At 45.2% G+C, this 16,751-nt stretch overlaps 1 protein-coding gene across 6 annotated transcripts in view; it reads left to right on the forward strand.

The window, feature by feature from the left end:
- The window catches only part of Tamm41 (TAM41 mitochondrial translocator assembly and maintenance homolog), a 64,859-nt gene extending 54,392 nt beyond the window's left edge, over positions 1-10,467 (forward strand). For 5 of the 6 annotated variants that reach the window (XM_012952458.2, XM_045133219.1, XM_045133221.1 and 2 more), the window contains one exon: positions 10,325-10,467. In XM_012952458.2, coding sequence (XP_012807912.2) covers positions 10,325-10,401 — 77 coding nt within the window. In that variant the 3' untranslated portion in view covers positions 10,402-10,467. Of the gene's footprint in view, positions 1-7,494; positions 7,587-10,324 lie in introns of those variants that run through there. The other variant, XM_045133218.1, reaches the window with a different exon arrangement.
- The last annotated feature ends 6,284 nt before the right edge of the window (positions 10,468-16,751 follow it).

The following is a 16,751-nucleotide window of genomic DNA, read 5'->3' on the forward strand; positions in this document are numbered from 1 at the left end:
TGTGCATCTGGCTTACGTGGGTTCTGTGGAATTGAACCTGGATCCTTTGGCTTTGCAGGCAAGCTCCTTAACCACTAAGCCATCCCTTCAGCCCCCATTTTGATTCTTTTTTTTAAAAAAAATTATTTTTATTTATTCGAGAGAGAGAATAGGCGCACCAGGGCCTCCAGCCACTGCAAATGAACTCCAGACACGTGCATCCCCTTGTGCATCTGGCTAACATGGGTCCTGGGGAGTTGACCCAGGGTCCTTTGGCTTTGCAGGCAAATGCCTTAACCACTAAGCCATCCCTCCAGGCCCCCCCCCCACCTTTGATTCTTAATCTATTGTGTGTGTTCTTTCTGGAAGCTCTGAAGTCTGTCCGTGCTATGCTTTCATGTGAGACTGTTTTTATATGTTTTACTGGGTACTCATTGCCCTTTCAGTTTGGAAACTGAATATTCTTTAATTTCTTCCCATCTGTTTTCTCAGCTCTCTTTCTAGGACTCCTTTATTCAGATATTGGCCCTTCTAGACTAGTCTTTGTGTTTTCTTTCTTTTATCTCCTATTCTGTGCCTCTGTCTTTTTGCTTTGCTTTCTGGGAAATTGTCTCAACTTGAGATTCCAGTTGTTCTGTTGAGTCTCCCCCTCCTGCCCCCAGATGTTCTAGGAGTTGAACTCGGCCTTCACAGACTGCACAAGCCCTCTACCACTGAGTCATGTTCCCAACCTACTGCTACATTTTTAGTTCCAGCTCTCTTGACGCTGTGGTTTCTTTACATATACATTATTTTTATTTATTTGAGAGAGAGAGAAAGAGAGAATGGGCACATCAAGGCCTTAGCCTCTGCAAATGAACTCCAGACTTATATGCCACCTTGTGCCTCTGACTTACATGGGTCCTGGGGAATCAAACCTGTGTCCTTTGGCTTTGCAAGCAAGCACCTTAACATCTAAGCCATCTCTCCAGCCCTGCTGTGGTTTCTTGATGTTCGTTTTACAACCTGCACTTGTGCAGTTGTGAGCATTTGAACATATCTTTAGATACTGCCCAGTGTACATGCTTTGGCTATATCAAGTCTTGGCCCCATTAACAGTGTTGAGAAGTCACTTTTCTCTTTCCAACATTTGGTATAATCAACTAAGTGGCCTTCTAGTTCAGCCCTTCCTTGTGTGGGCATCTCTCATGCATACAAAAGGAAACACAGTGCCATCCTGCCTCACAGTCTGGAAGGGGAGATTCGTGTGGTAATAGAATTGACATATGGGGGGAAATGACCCAGAGTTGGCCACAAAAGGAAGTGACCTTTTAACCGTGCCCTTGCTCCCTGGATTTGAGATTGCCATAGAGCAGGGTCTCACGGCCCAACTGCTTGCTTGTCTATTCCAGCATTTGGCCCCAGGGCACAGCATTGCCCTCCTGAATCTATGGAAAGATCTGACCAGGATTCAGCAGCACTTAACAACAAATCTATCAAAGTGAAGCCCTGTGGCACTTGTGCTGCACAGCTTTGCATTTCTCTTTAAGATCATCATTTAGTCCGTGTTACTGCTGCTTTATCCTGGCAAGACTGATAGGGACTGCTTCTATTCGCTTGAGTGATAGGTGTTTTGCCTGATGGCTGCTTCTTATCCACCCTGGGTGAGGCTTAAAGGTTGGTTCTCTTGATTTGGGGCTTCCCATGCTATAAGAAATTATTAGGATTATTTGTGTACTTTTAGTGGTGATAGTTATTTGAACGTGCTGTATGAGCAGGCATGCCATGACACATGTAAGTGCAGGTCAGAGGACGACTTCCAGGGGTCTCTGCACCACCTTCTTTGAGACAGTGTCTCTTAACTGCTACAAACGAACTGTCAGGCCACAACCAAATGTCAGACTGTTCCATGAGCTGAGTCCACCTCCTATGGTCGTAGACACATTGGGATCACAGATACATGCGCCAGCCACTTTGCATCTGGCTCTGTGGACTTTACCTGGGAACAGAATTGACCTTGAGCTGACAGGCTTTGCAAGCAAGCACTTTTAACTGCTGAGCCATCTCCTCGGCCTATAATTGCTTTTACTTTTAACGTTTATATTTGTCTATTTGCAAGCAGAGACAGAGAGAGGAAGGGAGGTAGGAGGCAGAGAATGGGTGTGCCAAAGGCCTCTTTCACATCCAACAAACTCCAGGTGCATATGCTACTTTGTGCATCTGGCTTTATGTGGGTACTGGGGAAGAGAGAGTGTGTGTGTGTGTGTGTGTGTGTGTGTGTGTGTGTGTGTGTGTTACTGCTCACTGCAAACCAATACCAGATGTTTGTGCCACCTTTTTGCATCCAGCTTCAATGTGTGTTGGGAAATTGAGCCCAGGCTGCAAGCTTTGCAAACAAGCACCTTTAACTACTGAGCCATCTCCCAGCCCTGTTTTTGTTTTTATGAATCTTGGTCTTTCAGAGATACATGCTAAAATACTTACGGATAAAATGTTACTTGAAAGTTACATTGCAATAAAATGGAGGGAAGTAGATGAAGGCTTCTTGACACAAAACTGCTTATGAGGGCTGGAGAGATGGCTTAGCGGTTAAGCGCTTGCCTGTGAAGCCTAAGGACCCCGGTTCGAGGCTCGGTTCCCCAGGTCCTACGTTAGCCAGATGCACAAGGGGGCGCATGCGTCTGGAGTTCGTTTGCAGAGGCTGGAAGCCCTGGCGCGCCCATTCTCTCTCTCTCCCTCTAACTGTCTTTCTCTCTGTGTCTGTCGCTCTCAAATAAATAAATAAATAATGACCAAAAAAAAAAAGAAATTTAAAAAAAAAAACTGCTTATGAGCTGACCTGAAGCTCAATAAAGACATGCATTGGAAATGTACCATACTATTCCTCCCGGATGTTTTCTTTTTCTTTTTGTTTGTTGTTGTTGTTGTTTTTAAATATATTGTATTTATTTATTTGAGAGAGAGAGAGGAGAATGGGCGCACCAGGGCCTCCAGCCACTGCAACAAACTCCAGATGCATGCACCCCCTTGTGCATCTGGCTTTATGTGGATCCTAGAGAGTCAAACCAGGATCCTTTGACTTTGCAGGCAAACGCCTTAACCACTAAGCCATCTCTCCAGCCCTTCTTTTTGTGGGGTTTTTTTGGGTTTTTTTATTTTTTTTTATTTTTCAAGATAGGGTCTCACTCTGGCTCAGGCTGACCTGGAATACACTATGGAGTCTCAGTGTGGCCTCGCACTCACAGCAATCCTCCTACCTCTGCCTCCCTAGTGCTGGGATTAAAGGTGTGCGCCACCACGCCTGGCTTCTTTTTGTTTTTTGAGAGAAGGTCTCACTGTGTAGTCCATTGTGGCCTCAAACTCAAGTTCCTCCTGCCTTGGTCTCCTGAGTGCTAGAATTTCTGTTATTTTTATTTTATTTATTTATTTATTTTGAGGTAGGGTCTCACTGTAGCCAAGGCTGACTTGGAATTCACTGTATAGTCTCAGGCTGGCCTCAAACTCATGGTGATCTTCCTGCCTCAGCCTCCTAATTGCTGAGACTGAAGGCTTTCTGCTGCTTCTAAACACAAGCTTATATTTTTCTCAATTTAAAGGTTTTTAAAGGTCCATCATCAGCATCTCTCTGAATCTCTCTGACAGGTCCAGCCTGAAATGAGCCCTGGGTCCTCTGGTTATTCATTCTTCCTCTTGGCCAGCAGAGGGCAGTGGATCGCAGAACCTGCAGCCCAGGTTCTCTTATTGGCCTAGAGTGCCAGTGCTGGTACCCCAGAACAATTAACTTGTTACACTTTCACTTTTGTTGTTGTTGTTGTTTGTTTGTTTTTCAAGGTAGGGTCTCACTCTAGCTAAGGCTGACCTGGAATTCACTATGTGATCTCAGTGGCCTCAAACTCAAAGTGATCCTCCTACCTTTGCCTTCCAAGTACAGGGATTAAAGGCACACACTACCACGCCCAGCTCACTTTCACTTTTTAAAGTGGCCACATTGCGCTGTCCAGAAGTGAAAGTATTAGAAATCCAGAGTAACAAAATTTGTGCAGCCTGGCACTGAGGTTGCAGAAACTATAGAAGGTGATGAGCACCACCTCAAATTCTGTGGGTCTTTTTGTTTTTTGAGGGAGGGTCTCACTCTAACCCAGGCTGACCTGGAATTCACTCCTTAGTCTCTGGGTTGCCTTGAACTCATGGCTATCCTCCTACCTCTGCCTCCCGAGTGCGGGACTAAAGGTGTGCGCCACCACACCCAGCTCTGTGGGTCTCTTAACGTTGCCTCTGGCATCTCTGTGTATGGTGGCCGTAGACTGTGACTTCTGTCACTAGCTCAGCAGAATGTACAGCCTACCATTCTGTGTTAGAGATTATGATAGTGTGTTCTCACATAGTCTGACCCTCTGTCTTGCAATTGTTCCCTTGCAATTCTAGCTGTCAGATATATCCATATTTAAGCTTGAATACAAAATGCTTCTGAAGCCAAACCACATTGTTCTTTTCCTTTTCTCTGGGAGTTTCTTCTTCAGGAAACAACCTCAGCCTCTCAGATTGTGCTGCTAGCAGAACAGCCTCACTCTCATCAAAGCTGTAATCAGCCGCTGAAGCAAGTCAGCTCAGGGGCCATTGAAGGAGGCGGCTCATAATACTTGCCTCTCTGCCTGTCTTTCCTGGCGGCAGCTGACGGTATCACATTGCCAGCTGGTAACCAAAGATCAGCTAAGCAAACTGTCACGTCCCGAGCAGCAACCTTTTACAAAGTTTCTTGCCTGGTTGGAGAGAGGTGAAACATTTGAATACGCTTGTGTGGGAACAGGTAGGTGGGAAGGAGGGAATCGATAACTAGACTGAGAGATAGGCCAGAGCTAGACACAAAGGCAGGCCCAAAAGCCACACGAAGGAATGCAGAGTTTCCTTGAGGGCCGAGGGGAGCCACTGAAGGATTGGTGGAAGACCAGGAGAGCAACAGATGGAAAGAGTGAGCAGTTGCCAGGGAGACCATCAAAGAGGGTTGCAGCCAGCCAACTGAAGGACCCCTGCAGCCTGTACTGGGCCAGAGCGGCACACAGAAAAGGACCCAAGAGGACATACAAGGAAATGTCTGGGCCACAGTTAAGGAGAGCAGTAGAGACCTAGCTCCCAGGTTCCTACCTTGGCAGTGATACCAGTCCTTGGGGGAGGGATCTAATTGATTTTTCTCCACCTGACTTTTTGAATAGTCAGAATTCACTCTGGGGGACAGATACCTCTCCAACTCAAAAGATTTGACTGAATTTGCAAGACAGGTTTGTCTCCTTCCTGGCATTAGAATGCCTCAGTCACTCATTTTTGGCCCTTTCTTAGAGCACAGTGGGATGAATAGTCATTGTCCTTGGCTCTGAGTTCTTGTAACTAAACTATGTCTTCCTTCTCTTCTTTTTTTTTTTTTTTTTGGATATATCTTCATATATAAGTAAGAACACATAATAAAGAGTTTTCTAATGAAATGTTTATCCCTGAAAATTAACTGAGTGTGGTGGCTTACACCTATAATCTTAGCATTTGGAGGGCTGAGGTAGGAGGATCTCCAGGAGTTCCAGGTCAGCCTGGGCTAGAATAGGAACCTCAAAACAAAAAGCCTAAAAAATTTTTGTATGAGCCAAGCGTGGTGGCACACACCTTTAATCTCAGCACTCAGGAGGCAAAGGTGGGAGCATCGCATGAGTTTGAGGCCATGCTGAGACTACATAATGAATTCCAGGTCAGCCTGAGCTAGAGACTCTACCTCAAAAAAAAAAAAAAAAACAAATATAAAATTTTATATATATATATATATATATATATATATACACACACACACACACACACACACACACACACACACACACAATTTGTATTCATCTTCTCTCCCCCCCACACACACTTTATCCCTTTCTTCTTTCACCAGGGCTTCACATTATATCCTAGGCTGGCCATGATCCTTGGGCCTCAGTCTACATCAGGAGAGCTTTTCTTTATAGATAGATCTGTGGTTGGAAATTAATTGAAAACAGTATTTGTGACTATGATGGTTAATCTGGTTTGTTTTTTTCAATTTATTAGTTTTCTTTTCAGCAAATACAGGCAGTTTGGTACCATTGTTTAGGCTCATCCATGATCTACCCCCTCCCATTGGACCCTCCTTGATGACGTAAATGGGTCGTGCATTGTGGAGTTAGCCCACAGTTACTGGTATGATAAAAGTCTCTGCATATCATGACCCAGCATGTGACTCTGACATTCTTTCCACTCCCTCTTCCGCAAAATTTCCCTGAGCCATGTTGGGTTCATTTTTGGTCTGCTTCAGTGCTGAGGTGTTGGGGGCCTAATCTGGGTTTTTAGTTTAAGAAGATTTGGAGTCAGAATAATAACAAACCTTTGGGCAGTCTAGATTAGGTTAATCAAGGTGGGAGGACCCACCCTGACTGTGGGCAGCTCCATTCCAAGGGCTGGGTTCCTAACTTAGTGGTTAAGGCGCTTGCCTGTAAAACCAAAGGACCTCAGTTTGATTACCCAGGACCCACGTAAGCCAGATGCACAAGGTGGCCCATGTGTCTGGATTTTGTTTGCAGCAATTGGGGGCCCTGGCATGCTCATTCTCTCTCTCTATCCCTATCTCTATCTCCCTCTCTGTCTCTCTCAAATAAATAAATAATTTTTAAAAATCAAAAAAAAAAAATCTTTGTTTGTTGGAGCTGGGAACTGAAACAAAGGCCTCCTGCATGCTAAGCAGACTGTACCGTAGTGCTACACATCCAGATCCTGGACACATGTTCTTTGTTAGATATATGTAGTGCAAAAACTTCCCACCCTGAGGCTGTCATTTTACTCTCTTAATGGTGTCTTTGTGAGAAGAAGTTTTTAATTTTATCTAGTTCAGTTTAGTCAGTTTCCTCTTTGGGTAGAGAGATGTGCATGCAGATATAGGTGTGTGTGTGTGGAGACCTCAGGACAACCTCAGGAATCATTCCTCAGGCCCCACCCACTTTTTTTTGAGGTAGGGTCTCACTCTGGCCCAGGCTGACCTGGAATTAACTATTTAGTCTCAGGGTGGCCTCAAACTCACAGTGATCCTCCTACCTCTGCCTCCCAAGTGCTGGGATTAAAGGTGTGTGCCACTACACCTGGCTAATTTTTATTCATTTATTTATTTGCAGGAAAGAGAGAAATAGATAGAGACACAGAGAGAATGAGCATGCCAGGGCCTCCATCCACTGCAAACGAACCCCAGATGTGTGCACCCTCTTGTGCATCTGGCTTATGTGGGTCCTGGGGAATTGAACCTTGGTTCTTTGGCTTTGCAGACACGTGCCTTAACTGCTAAGCCATCTCTCCAGCCCCTTAGCTTCTTTTTTATGTTGGTGCTGGAACTTGGGTCCTTGTGCTATCTCCCCAGGCCCCTGCTTTATTCTTTATACTTAGCAACTTTCCTGTTCTTTTTAGGAAAATGTTGCCTATTTCAAAATTATGAAATTTTAGCCTTCCACCTTTGTTGAAATAAACCTCTTGGCTCCTAACCTTCTGCAGATCCCAGATTCCATGAAAATCTAATATAGAAGCATAAATAAGCACATAGCAGACTTTCCTGCAGCTTCAGAGAGCCGATACTGACAGCCAGGTATGTCTGCCTATGGACCTCTTGGTAGATGTCCATGGGTAATGTTTTACAGATGACATTGAAGCCCAGAAAGTGAGAGGGACACTGTCATTTATGGCCCATTTGGACCCCAGACCCAGGTCTCTTTATTTTTATTTATTTGTGCACATACGTGTGCATTCAACAGGTCATCTTGCAATGGCAAAAGAACACCAGGTGCTTGCACCACTTTTTGTGTCAAGCTTACACAGGTGGCTTGGGAATTAAACCCCAGCAGCAGGCTTTGCAAGCAAGCACCTTTAATCACTGAGCAATCTACCCAGTTCCGAATCCAGGTCTTTTTTTTTTTTTTTTCAAGGTAGGGTTTCACTCTAGCTCACGCTGACCTGTAATACACTGTGTAGTCTCAGGATGGCCTGCACCTAATGGCAATCCTCCGACCTCTGCCTCCCGAGTGCTGGGATTAAAGGCGTGCGTCACCACACCCGGCTTTTAACTTACTTTTTAAAGCACAGTTCTTGCTGCAGACTAAGTATCTTGCTGACAGGACCATAGAAGAGCGTTTATAGTCAGAGGGGATTTCTGACCCACTAGCAACTAAGGCTGGCGCCCGGTGCTACTCAGCTACTTTATATATTTGCTTCGAACATCTGAGTTCCAAGGAGCCTGTGACTAAATTTTCTGAAGGTGACTGTGAATTAAGGTCTCATCTGCCCCCAGCTGTGACTCAGTGCCCCGAGGTTGCTTTACTGAACCTTGCCACGTGCAGCTGCCTGGATTCTGCTCGTTTCTGATTGGTTCTGCCAGAATTTTAAAAAGCACCTTATGTAATAAGTTCCCAGCCTCGATGTTCTAATGGGTGAGATTTACCAGTGATTGCTCCAGGGAGAAAATTGAAAGGGGCGGAGGCCGGGCAAGGAGTTCCAACTTTTCTCAACCAAGTTATGTCAGTTTGCAAGCAATCAGCCAGTAGGACAGCCAGCCCCACAGTGCCAGACATACTGGTTAATGGTTTTACTGGTAGCCTGCCTTTCTCCCTGTGACTGCCTGTAGGAACCACAAGTTCTAAGCAGGCAAGGCACCTTACAGGTAACAGGGTCAGATATTTCAAAAGATTTCCTCAGACTCCAGTGCCAGAAGTCTCTGGAATGGTTCCTGTTATCTTGTCAGAATGCTTAGCAAGCCCCACTGCCAGAAGTGTGCTTTTCAGACACACAGCACAGATACATGTCCAACTCAGAAGCCAGGCGTGGTGGCACACGCCTTTAATCCCAGCACTAGGGAAGCAGAGGTAGGAGGATCGCTATGAGTTTGAGGCCCCCCTGAGACTACATAGTGCATTCCAGGTCACCTTGGGCCAGAGCTGACCATACCTTGAAAAATCAAAACAAACAAAAATAAAAAAAAGTCCAGCTCAAAGCAAAAGAGACTTCACTAGGGCCTGGCGAGATGGTTTAGCAGTTAAGGCACTTGCCTGAAAAGCCAAAGAACCCAGGTCCAATTCCCCAGGACCCACATCAGCCAGATGCCTAAGATGGAGCATGCATCTCAAGTATGTTTGCAATGGCTGAAGGCCCTGGCACACCCATTCTCTCTGTTTCTCTCTTTCCCTCTCTCTGCCTCTTCCTCTCTCTTTCAAATAAATAAATGGAAATATTTTTTAAAATGGCTTCACTGGGCCACACCCAGAAACACAGATTGAATGATCTTACCCTCAACATTAAGAAGTTAGGTCTGTAATAACATCCATGGGCAGGAGCTGAAGGAAGAATAACAATCCCATTTTTATATGCTTTCCATAAGCCCTAGGGAGCCTCTTTTCTGCTCTCAAGAAGCTGACAGTGACTGGAGAGATGGCTTAACAGTTAAGCGCTTGCCTGTGAAGCTTAAGGACCCTGGTTCGAGGCTCGATTCCCCAGAACCCACGTTAGCCAGATGCACAAGGTGGCGCACATGTCTGGAGTTCGTTTGCAGTGGCTGGGAGCCCTGGTGTGCCCATTCTCCCCCCCCCCCGCCACTTTCTCTCTCTGTAGCTCTCAAATAAATAAATAAAAATAAACAATCTTTAAAAAGAAAAGAAGCTGACAGTAGGTATTAGAAGGCCTGCTTTCTGAGTGAGACCCACTCACAAGCATCTGCTGAACACTACTGTGTGCTGCTGGGTAGTGGGTGGGGATACAGAAGTCCTCAAGGAGCTCTTACTCTAGGCAGAGGGACAGGTAAGTCAGCTGACAAGCCCGGTACAGTGTGGTGAATGCCATGCTACAGGTGAGCATCATGCATGAGTAGCCTGGTACCTCCTAGAGGAAAAACAACCCGCTAAACAGAAAGTGGTGAGAAAAGCCTTCATTGTAGACAGTCGGGTGACGCGTACTGCTGTGGTATGGGGATGCAAGAACAAGAGAAAAGGGGGCCTGGGGCCCCGCTGCGTACACACTCATCCGTGTTCCACCTTTCTTCTTTCTCCCTTTTAAAAGAACTGTGACACTCAAAGGCCGCCAACATCCTCACAACTCAGAGGCTTGCTTATCCCAGAAGCTCAGGCTCCATGAGCACTCTGTCCCATTAGAACATATATACATAATACATATGCCCGTTAGAATCTTCGCACCCGTGGCTCGCTGGGGCACTCCCAGGCCCAGAGCCCTCCAGCAGTGCCGCGCAGCCCCGCCGCACAGTCTGGCCCGAGCGCACCGGAGCTCGAGCTGCCGCCGCACGGAGCACGCCCACGTTCTCATCTGCTCTGCTCTTCTCTTTCAGGCATGAAGAAATCGGTGATTTACAGCTCACGGAAACTCCACAAAATGTGGAAAGGATGGCTGTCGAAAACATTCTGATTTTGCTTGCTTTTATGTTCTGTATAGATTATAAATAAAGTGTTTAATCTTTTTTTGATACAGCAATTTTTGTTACTCTGACCCTTTACTTGAATTTGAAGAAACCAAGGTTTATGTAACGCTTGATTTAAAAAAAATAAATGCATACATCAGACACTTATTCAGGTGGGCCCTAAGTATGTAAATGAATTTAGCATCCTAAGAAGAGAGTCCTCTCTGTGTACAGAGCCATGAGGATGCATTTTGTGATCAATGTAGGGAAGATGTTCAGCTGCAGGCACACAGGGTCAGGGTAGCATAACAAATGCTCTATGTGCTTTTGAACTTGCAGCTTGGCAAAATTGCTGGCTGGATAAGCTGGGCACTTTCCTTAATCTCCCTCCTATTCCCTTGCTTTTTGCCAGCAAAGACTCACAAGTGTGGCACGAACATTTGTCTGTCTTGGATTTCTTACATATGTCTTTGTTCTCCATGAAAGTGTGCGGTGGAGGGGGTGTTTGGTGAGGAGCCTGAGGCTTCCCTCCTGTAACAGGACGTGCTTGGGCAGCGGGAAACCCACCGAGAGTGCCTCCAGCAACACAGGATGGACTCATTCTCTCGCCTTGATTTCTTCCCATCTCTCTGCCTTTTCCCCATGCCAACTCCCTTCATAATTAGGATACTGCTGGCAACAACTTCAAGGGCCATCTACATCTGGGGAGGCAGAAGATTCTTTTTAGAAGCTCTCAGAAGAGCAAGAAAATAGTTAGGCATGGGGTGGCACATGCCTATAATCCTAGCACTCGGGAGGCTGAGGCAGGAGGATCATGAATCCAAGCCAGTAAAGGATGCACAGCAGATTCAAGGCCAGCCTGAACTCCATAATAAAATCCTTTCTCAAGGAAAAAAAAAAGAGGGAAGAAAGCAAACTTTTCTAATAGCCTCGAGCAAGCTTCTATCTGTTCACGGGCCCTGGAGTGGCATGCCTATGCCCAGGTTAATTTACCCCACCTCAAGAGACAGATTCTTTCCAGGCTCAGGGGCTACAGGGCAGGAGGAGGTGCCCACGTGGAAATTGGAAGGGAAGCACCCAGCTCTCTGGCCTCGCACACACCATCAGTCTGTCCAGTCAGACCTCAGCACCTGAATTTTTCCACCCCTTCAAATTGGTCTCTTTTCTCCTCGCACTGGTTCTGTTTCTTGGTACCCTAGTACAGACCCTTAGGAATCTCTTCTACATTTAAACAACTTTTTTTTTTTCTTTGAGTTCATTTCAACCCAAAGTACAAGGCATTGTGAAAAGAGCACACTAGGTTCACTAGGTTGAACATAGCTTCACTGCCAACCAGTGTATGACTTTGGGCAGGTTATCTAACCTCTGTGAACAGTTTCACCATCTGTGAAATGGAAAGTGTTACAAAATCTTTAAGATGGTCTTGTGACGTAGGACGTGTCCTGTAGGACCATGTCTTAACATTGCTTCATTCAGCACTGCTTACTGCCATCATGCTTATGTATTGTGACTTTGGTGATTTTCTTCCTCCTGAAGCTAATATATAATTCACCACTACTTACAGGACAAAAGAAGAACCTCTGGTCAGGCTAATCAAGATCCTCTACATTTGAGGTTTAGTTTACCTTAACTTCTACAAAACCTTTTATATTCACAGTAAATACTTTGCAAAATAGCTACTCAGTGAGGCACAGAACATCGGGCTCATTTTCCAGATGTGGACCGTGAGGCCTTTGGAGAGGAAGAGGCTGCCTGGAGTCATAACATGGGTAACATAGCTGGGACTTCAACCCAGGCTTCCAAACTCCTGTCTTGTGCCTTTTCCTGCACAGCCTGTAGCTTTCACAGTCCTGATCATGTGAGTTTTTCTGTCCTTTTGTCCAAGATGGATTATCTTCCTGATCCTCATTCATTTTGAAGGATAGATACACATCTCAGTTGGAAGTCATTAATCGGGTAATATAAGGATCAAAGACAAGACTTGGGCTGGAGAGATGGCTTAGTGGTTAAGACACTTGCCTGCAAATCCAAAGGACTCAGGTTTGATTCCCCAGGACCCACGTAAGGCAGATGCACATGGTGGTACATGTTTGTTTGCTGTGGCTATAGACCCTGGCATACCCATTCTTTCTCTCTATCGCTCAAATAAATAAATATATTGTTTTTAAAACCTAATTAAACACCCCTACTTCCAAATGTGACTTCCAAGGTCACATCTGTTTGTTGACAGTCTATACGAAACCTGGCCTCCTATTCCTTAATTCCCCTTTCAATTCAACCCTCTATTCTACTCACTCAGCATGTAGGGAAGTTGTTTATGAGACCTAGAAGAACAAAATCTGTGGGCTCACTATCCTTTTAAAAGATTCAGAACAGGTCCAGGCATGGTAGCATACACCGTTAATCCCAGCACTTGGGAGGCAGAGGTAGGAGGATCTCAATGAGTTTGAAGCCGCCCTGAGATTACATAGTAAATTTCAGGTCAGCCTGGGCTACAGTGAAACCCTACCTCAAAAAAAAAAGATTCAGAACATTGTGGTGGCACATGCTTTTAATCCCAGCACTCAGGAGGCAGAGGTAGGAGGCTCACTGAGTTTGAGGCCAACCTGGAACTACAGAGTGAGTTCTGGATCAGCCTGGGCTAGAGTGAGACCTAACCTTGGAAAGAAAGACAGAAAAAAAAGTCACAGGACATCAAGTTAAATATAACTTCTACCTCTGACTTGGATTTCATTGTCCTACCCAAGTCCTGCATAATAAGTAACCTACTGTAAATGAGCTTCAGTTCAGATTTAAGAAAGTTTTCTCAACATTTCAGGTCAAGGTGGGCATGTAGAAGTGAATGACAGGACATGGCAGGTGGAAAAGTCTAAAGGCTGTTCTTAAGAGAGAATGTGATTCAACTGACTTCAGTTAAGTGTCTACCAGTATTGGGCTGGAGAGAAAAGGGATATGCTACTATGACTGTTCCTAAAATCCTGTCTTCTATAAGCATGAAGGAGGACAACAAGTTATCCTCACCTCATAATGTCCCATGAGAAGTGACTGAGTAATTTAATAATTGATTTACTCAAGAATGTAACAAAAATTTAATAAATACTATTGCATGCTAGGATTTGGAGCCCTGGAGAGTTGCTCCAACTGTAATGATTTTACAGTGCAGAAAAGCTGTCAAGTTAGTAAGCTGTGGATTATATTTTTCTATAAGTGCTTAATTATAGGGGTAATTATAGGGTGCTATGGAGATACATCAAAGTAATGACAAACGTTGGTTGAGCCATTACAGTGTGTCAGGGACTGTTCTAAGGACCATCTATATTCTTACTCATCTAATCCTCACCACAACCTTACGTAATAAGACTCTTTTTATCTCCATGTTATGCATGAGGCAACAGAGGCACAGAGAAGTAATATCTTATGTACAATGTCACAGGTAATGGCAGCCAGCACTCAAAACTGGGCCATCCGGTTCCAAAGCCCTTTCTCTTCTTGGCTAAACTGTCTTTTAATCACTTGTTGTTTTCCTAGTCAGAAAGGAAGAAGCAAACTGGGGCGTGGTGGTGCACGCCTTTAATCCCAGCACTCAGGAGGCAGAGGTAGGAGGATTACTGTGAGTTCGAGGCCACCTGAGACTACATAGTGAATTCCAGGTCAGCCTGGACTACAGTGAAATGCTACCTCAAAAAAAAAGAGACAGACAGACAGAAAGAAAAGGGAGAGGAGAGGATGGGAGGGGAAGGGAAGAGAAAGGAGTGGGCAAAAGGGAGGGAGGAAAGGAAAGGAAGGACGGAATAAAGGAAAAGAAAGAAGCAACTGAGGCCCAGCCTGTCACTTAAAACAAGTTGGAGTTAGCCAGAAAAGAAGGAAGAGTATTCTGGGCACAGGATAGGGACATTCAGAAGCCCTAAATGAAGAGATCACAGTGTGTTTAGGGAACTAAAGGGTGATGACTAATCTCTGGTCATCAACGTGACAGAATTTAGATTCATTATGGAAACAAATCTCTGGTCATATCTGTGAGGGATTTTTGTTTTGTTTTGTTTTGTTTTGTTTTGTTTTGTTTTGTTTTGTTTTGTTTTGTTTTGTTTTGTTTTGTTTTTCAAGGTAGGGTCTCACTCTAGCCCAGGCTGACCTGGAATTAACTCTGTATTCTCAGGGTGGCCTCGAACTCACGGCGATCCTCCTACTTCTGCCTCCCGAGTGCTGGGGTTAAAGGTGCATACCACTACGCCCAGCCTGTGAGGGATTTTTCTAGAATAGATTAGTTGAGGTAGGGGGCCCACCCTAACTGTTGTGAGCACCATCCCATGGGTTGGGGTCCTGGGCTATATAAAAAGAAAACAGGGCTGGAGAGATGGCTTAGTGGTTAAGGCACTTACCTGTGAAGCCTAAGGACTCATGTTTGACTCTCTAGATCCCACGTAACGATTTTTTTTTTAAATTACAACCAGGCATGGTGGCACATGCCTTTAATCCCAGCATTTGGGAAGTAGAGGCTGAAACTACATAGTGAATTCCAGGTTAGCCTGGGCTAGAGTGAGACCCTACCTCGAAAAATAAAAATAATTTAAAAAAAAGGAAAAGAGCTAGGCGTGGTGGTGCACACCTTTAATCCCAGCACTTGGGAGGCAGAGGTAGGATTGCTGTGAGTTCCAGGCCACCCTGAGAATACAGAGTTAATTCCAGGTCAGCCTGAGGTAGAGTGAGGCCCTACCTTGAAAAACCAAAAAAGAAAAAGAAAAAAATGGGGATGCTGAGAACGGAATGCAAAATGGGAAGAGATACTCAGAAATCATGTATTTGGTAAGATGTTTATACCTATTGATGCAGTTACTTTTTTGTTGCTGGGACAAACACTTGACCAGAAGCAGCTTATGGGACAAAATAAAGCTTACTTCAGGCTTATAGAACCCAGGGGAAGTACCATTATGGCTGAAGAAACTGGCTCACCTCCACAGATCCATAGCAGAGAGAAACAATTGCATCAAATGCCAACAGCCAGGGTTCAAACCGGCTCTTTACCCACCTTAGGGACTACAAGATCTGCCCCCAGTGACACCTCCTCCAGCAGGCTGCTAGTAGGAAGCTTAAACTTAATCAAAAATCCCTGAGGATGGCTTAGTGATTAAGACCTTTGCCTGCAAAGCCAAAGGGTCCCGGTTTGATTCTCTAGGGCCCACATAAGCCACATGCACAAGGTGGCATATGCATCTGGAATTTGTTTACAGTGGCTAGTGGCCCTGGCACGCTCATTCTCTCCCCCCTCTCTGCCTCTTTGTCTCTCAAATAAATAATTTTTTTTTTTTTTTTTTTAGTCCCTGAGGCTGTGAGAGACATACATTCACATTCAAGCCACCACATCTACAGTATGTAATGAACTATTATAATCCAATAAGGACTGAAGGGATGGCTTAGCAGTTAAGACGCTTGCCTGCAAAGCCAAAGGACTCAGGTTCAATTCCCAATTACCCATGTAATGTCAGATGTACAACATGGCTCATGCTTCTGGAGTTCGTCTTCAGTGGCTAGAGGCCCTGGCATGCCCATTTTCTCTCTCTATCTGCCTCTTTCTCTCTCTCAAATAAATAAATAAAATATTTTAAAACAGAAAAGAAAAAGAAATGGCAGCCTGTGGTAACATCCAGTTTTACCTCATTCATAGCGTGAGGGATAAGCTTCTCACCATTCTTTTTTTTTAAACATTTAAAAAATTTATTTATTTTATTTATTTGACAGAGAGAAAGAGGGAGAGAGAGAGAGAGAGAATGGACACACCAGGGCCTCCAACCACTGCAAACGAACTCCAGACACATGCGCCACCTTGTGCATCTGGCTAATGTGGGTCCTGGGAAATCAAACCTGTGTCCTTTGGCTTTGCAGGCAAACATCTTAACCACTAAGCCATACCTCCAGCCCATGTTTCTCACCATTCTTGTGTGCAGACTAGGGCAGCCAGTGTGGTTTCCACAGGGGAGATTCACAGGGATTACTTTTAGCTACACAGACAGCCATCTGGTGAGAGACCCACAGAGCTGGGCGTCCTCGCAAGTGTGACTAACAAGCCTCAGTCTGTTTGCACAGCTGTGTCTCTGGAGGATGTGTGCCCCGGCTTTCTCTGTGGGTTCCCTGGGAAATGCACCCTGAGAATGGGGTCTACCCGCAGAAAGCTTAGTGGGGAGGCTCATAAGAACATGAGGAAAGCAGGGCCAGGCGGAGGGAGACTGGGCCGTGATGTCACACAGTGGGCAGTGCTTCACCCACCCCACAGGGAAGTCCTGGAGCTGGCTGGAGTGGTGCTGAGGCCCATGTGTTGGAGGCTTGACCAGCAACCTGTGGCACTCTATTTGAAGGTAGTAGA

This window comes from Jaculus jaculus, chromosome 14, assembly GCF_020740685.1.
Source record: "Jaculus jaculus isolate mJacJac1 chromosome 14, mJacJac1.mat.Y.cur, whole genome shotgun sequence".
NCBI classification, from domain to species: domain Eukaryota; kingdom Metazoa; phylum Chordata; class Mammalia; order Rodentia; family Dipodidae; genus Jaculus; species Jaculus jaculus.